General features: G+C 33.8%; 1 protein-coding gene across 1 annotated transcript in view; it reads left to right on the top strand.

Moving 5' to 3' along the window:
- Positions 1–4,207: 4,207 nt before the first annotated feature.
- LOTGIDRAFT_175611 (hypothetical protein) overlaps positions 4,208–5,207 on the top strand; it is a gene marked incomplete at both ends in the record, with an annotated part of 6,579 nt that continues 5,579 nt past the window's right edge. The window contains one exon of the mRNA XM_009057905.1: positions 4,208–4,244. Coding sequence (XP_009056153.1) covers positions 4,208–4,244 — 37 coding nt within the window. The remainder of the gene's footprint in view (positions 4,245–5,207) is intronic.

Raw genomic sequence — 5,207 nt, 5'->3', positions numbered from 1 at the left:
ATAATTGACAAAATTGAAAGAATTGCAAGAAATTTGGAATTTTGTGGTGAAGGCACTGTTAACCAAAACTGAGCTACAAACATCTGTGTATAAAATTTGAAGCCAATTAATGATATAGGATGGTAAGTGTAATTTTCGTGCCAAGTTAGTAGATAATTATGCTCAATGCGATCGAAAGCTTTTTCGTGGTCAAATCCGACCAGTGTCCCCTTCATCTGTTTTTGATACATGTACTTCAAAATGTAGTTGATGGACTGTAGGTTATCTAAAATGGTCTTGCCTCTGCCGGCCCCACTCTGAACGGGGAGAATGAGTCCATCCAGGACTTCGGATAGCCCATTGGCCAGGACCTTGGTAATGATTTTATAGTCTGTGCAAAGTAATAATATTGGTCTGTAATTTTTTAGATGTTTTGTGTTAATATATAAGGTTGATACAAAAGGGTGTAGATTAGTAGTGTATTAGATTTTCAGTACCTTTATTGATTCTGACTTCAATTTGTCCTGGGCGAGTCTGTCCTCGCCTTTTTTCTGTGTTGTTTTCAATTTCATAACTTTTATCTTTTCTCTTTAACTTTTCACTGTATAACTGCATAAAACATTCTGAGATATCATTTGAGATGTCGGACATCTATGGGCCTCATATCATTCAGAGCTCTGTCTCTGGGGTGGGCCTTTTTGATGTTTTACTTAGCTCATTTGGGGTTGGGTTTGGGTTTGATCATACTGAGTTAATATTCTCCTCGGGTTGTTGTATTGTATAACTTCATTCGTCGTTGAGGTCGAGAGTGGGGCACTCATTGGCGTGTGCCCGTATCCCCCACACCTATAACATTTTCGTTGGGGTTTTTGCTCTCGATAAAATACAAACGCCCCATTTTTTAATTCAGAAGACTTCTATTTAATGATCTCATCCTCTTCGTTAAAATAATTACCCTTTGTAGGTTCATCATCATCAGCTAGTACATTTTTCTCCAGACTACCGTCATTCACTTCAATAAGGGAAGTGTCCATTTTGTTTATTTTGTGAATAAGGCTCTCAGAATGTGACATTACAGTTTGATTGATGTATCGGCTGAGAAAAATAACCGCTCCATTTTCCAAAATTTCTTTTAACTTCTACCAAAGTACGACATTTAACAAGTAAACTACAAAAATACATTTCAAAGTCAAATTGTTTTTTGCCAGAATTAATACAATTCTTTGTCATAATTTTCATATGGTGACTTAGTCAGATACGTATTGTAGGTTTTTTAAAGTCTGTCTCAACTGCCAATCCGTTGGCTATTTTCCAAATTCTTGATAAAAAAAAGTGGACATGGATTCTGAATTAAAAACATTCAAAACAGACAGAACAATTGCCATACCCCAATCACAATTAATCTGGAATGGCTGTGAAACGTTTGGTCTCCCTTTTGCAACTTTTTCAGCAAATCTAAAATGGCTCAAAAATGCCGAAATATGAGGTTGATTCTGATTTTCCCATAGAGCGCCTACAATTGGGATTGAGGGTTGACCAGGAACTGGATTCTGGAAACTGACTTCATAGTACAATACCTGCGTGTTTGAAGACGTTTTCCTGACAACTCCACCTGTTGCATCAATATACAACGTTTGTATTGGCCATTTTGTTCCAAAGAAGTAAACTGTTTGGCAGACGAAGATTGTCAACTCAGAGAGTATGGAAGGGCATCAGTGCCAAAAGTCTAGATAATATAGATATTTTGTGGTATAAGTTAAAAGTTGCCCGTAGAAATACCAGTAATGCATTACACAAAAAAAAATCAAATGTTTCATGTTTTAATTGAATAGATGTAACACTTGTAACAAAAGTCAAATGTTAAATTTTCACGCTATAAAACAACTATAAAAGGAACTCTTTACAAACCAGAAAAATTGCACAGAACTTCAAGCACTCATTTAGTGACAGCTTCTGGTGTTTATCATGTTACTTTTTAGTTATCAACATATAAAATATAGTAAGATAGCTGAAATGAGCGATTTTAATAAGACCTTATTCATGCATCACCCATATTGAATTCAGAACATGCCTAAGACTCTAATAAAGGTAGTGTCGTGACATTTTAGGAAAATCGCTACTTTGTATTACAAAGATAATAAAATGTAATTCACTTACTTTTAAGATCAAGGAAACAGTACTGCGGAAAAACAATACAAATTCTTAAAAATTGCAATAAATGACAAATAAAAAAAGAAATATCCCATTAAAATTGTGGATTGAAAAAAACAGATATTAACCAAGAAGTGGGCGATAAAGTAAAGTTAACTAACCTCTCTGACAAAATTTAAGGTAAGTCATCCTAATAACACATAACCTAATTCTTGTTGATTCTTTATTAATTGACTTTAAAAAATAGTGCCTTCCATAACAACTCAACTACTTTACCACCAACTATGGTCTGTCTTATGAACCATTCCCGAGAGATTATTAATAATTATCTTATTTAAAACTCACAATTTAAGGACATTGGAGGAGTTCGATCCTGAAACCTGAACAACATGACTATATCTCTTTAGACACTTGCTCAGACAAACTGAAACGTATTGAGTTATAGATTTACTCGTCTTTTTTCAGGTTATAGAAAAAGCCAGAAGAAAAGAAATAACAGTCACAGGATTAATTTGAGTAAAATACCATCAAGATTGTCTGAAACATTACCAAAGTCATAATTTAAACATTAAGTTTAAAGTTAGAAGGATTGCCTTGAAACTGATTGCCCAGGCAGTAAAAAAATACCCAAGGAGAAAAAGAAAGTTGACTCATTAATATAAGCTGTGTCGTGTCTCCTCGGCAGTTTGTAAAATGGGCATTCAAAAGTTTCTGTGGGAAACTCTCTTGTAATATGAGGACCTTTATTTAAGTGATGAAGAGAGTCATTAACTTACACATTGCCGACAGTGAAAGTCATGCTCTCTGATCTCTCTTACTTTTAGTTAATTTCACCGTGCTATAATCAACTATATGGAATAAAATTTATAACTTTCATTTTACTGATGTTCCATTGGACCAGTATATCTTCTACTGTTAATAGGATCAATATGATTATCGCATGGCAACCGATTAAAACTGTAAGTATCAAGTATCTTATCCTTCATTTTTGTAATTTCATGAAATATATTCATTTATTTCCAAAGGGAGTCAGATTTAATGAGCCATCTAATCCAAGTTAATTTTAATGTCTTTATAAAGGATTCTAGATGAATCATTTTACAGCCTCCAAATTCATAGTCTTGTATCATTATTACCCCATAAATAATTAAAGAAAATATCTGACAGATTCTTAATAAAATTATGATCCGGTTGGAATAGAACTAAATAGGTGAGTCAAGTTTAGCAATATTAAGGTTTTAATGACAGTAATTTTCCCAAAGATGATTAAGTGACGCCTTTTCCAGTTTTTTACTTCATTTATCTTACTGTCACAGTTTAACTCTGAATTGTTTCCAAATTTGTTGAAAATATAATTCCAAAGATTTTTATAGGTCTATATGTCCATGTTAGTCCTATATCTTTACAGATGCACTCTGAACCTATCTTACTTCCTATCCATATGTCTGACGTTTTACTTATATTAGGTTTTAAAAGGTTTAGAGCATTTCTTAATGAACTTCCCTGCCATCTAGGTACAATGTAGTATCATCAGAATATTGACTTCATTTTATCTCTAATTTATTTATTTTATATCTTTTCTATTTCTTATTAATATTCCTAAAATGTCTACACACAAAAGAAATAAGTCTATGAATGATGAAGAACTTTGAGGTTACCCCATTTTGAATAACACATAGTCTTACATCGTTTGTTATAACTTTAATCCAGTCAATAAACCCACTCGAGACTTCTTAAACCTCAAAAAGAAAGTTCCACGATAAAGAATCAAACGCTTTTTCAAAATCTGCCACCAAAAGTATTCCTGGAATTTGTGATCCTCAGTAAATGTCATTACATCGTGTATGAGTCTAGTATTTTTACCGATACATCTCCCACATTTGTTCTGCCAAACCTGATAAGATTTTTTAAGATACATTAAGGAGAGAGATTGGACACCAGTTGGAGAGCAATTCTCTAGATTTATCCCCTTTTGAAAGAATATAAATAATACCTAGTTTCTGACTCGGTGAATCAGCATATTATCTAAATATTCTTCATGTTTGAACTTTATGTGATTCTATTTCTAAAAGAAAAGATGAAACCAAAAAGAAAATGTAGAAGTAGCAATACAGGTTTGTTCGAATAATAACCTCAACAATGTAACATTTTTAGACGTGAATGAGTCCACATAGAAAATCATGATAAAATAACTATGGAAACTAGATATTTGACATTAAATGTATAGTAAAGATGTTTTCTAAACTTTTAATGTGTATCAAGGACACTAATATCATCGATTTCATTCCAATTGCCAATCAGATATCTGTAGTTCTTGCAATTCCACTTAACTAAGCATCTTATGACGTCACTAATATAAGATGCTTTCTAAACTTTTTATGTGTATCAAGACAATTAGATTTCGGGGAAGGGAGGGTTTGATTCTCCCAAATGTACAGGCCTAGGGTGGAGCAGACACTTTATTTAGAAATTAGGTTTCGGGGAAGGGAGGGTTTGATTCTCCCAAATGTACAGGCCTAGGGTGGAGCAGACACTTTATTTAGAAATTAGGTTTCGGGGAAGGGAGGGTTTGATTCTCCCAAATGTACAGGCCTAGGGTGGAGCAGACACTTTATTTAGAAATTAGGATTAAGGGTCTTGATATTGGGTTTTCTTCTGTTCTTATTCTGATCTGAAATTAGAAAAAATAACTCGCCCGATGGGCGAGAAGTATAGTATCTGTTATGTACTGATTGTTTTTAGTTTATTATGAACAATATTATCATTTAAGTTCTTATTTTTTGAATATGCAACTATCATTTTCTGCTTATAGACATGGGGGAATTTCTCTTGAAGGCTCTTATAGTGGGCATGAACTATCTTGCTTGCTCGATTGCTGGCTGTATTAAACGGGACAACAAAGGGTGCTATGCCTACATTATGATGAATATTTAGTCCTATAGGTCTTGCTGTATTCAATGTCTCAATCCAATGGGCCTCCCTAGATTGACGGAATTTGGTAGTTTCATCTTCGGGCAAGTCAATTTCTATACGCTCAATTGGGATTAGGGTGAGATCGTCTATTGAATGGTCGTCGA

This window comes from Lottia gigantea (genome assembly GCF_000327385.1).
Source record: "Lottia gigantea unplaced genomic scaffold LOTGIsca_319, whole genome shotgun sequence".
Taxonomy (NCBI): Eukaryota; Metazoa; Mollusca; class Gastropoda; family Lottiidae; genus Lottia; species Lottia gigantea.
The sequence above is the reverse complement of the archived record's forward strand: the minus strand, read 5'-3'. Positions and strand labels throughout refer to the sequence as shown.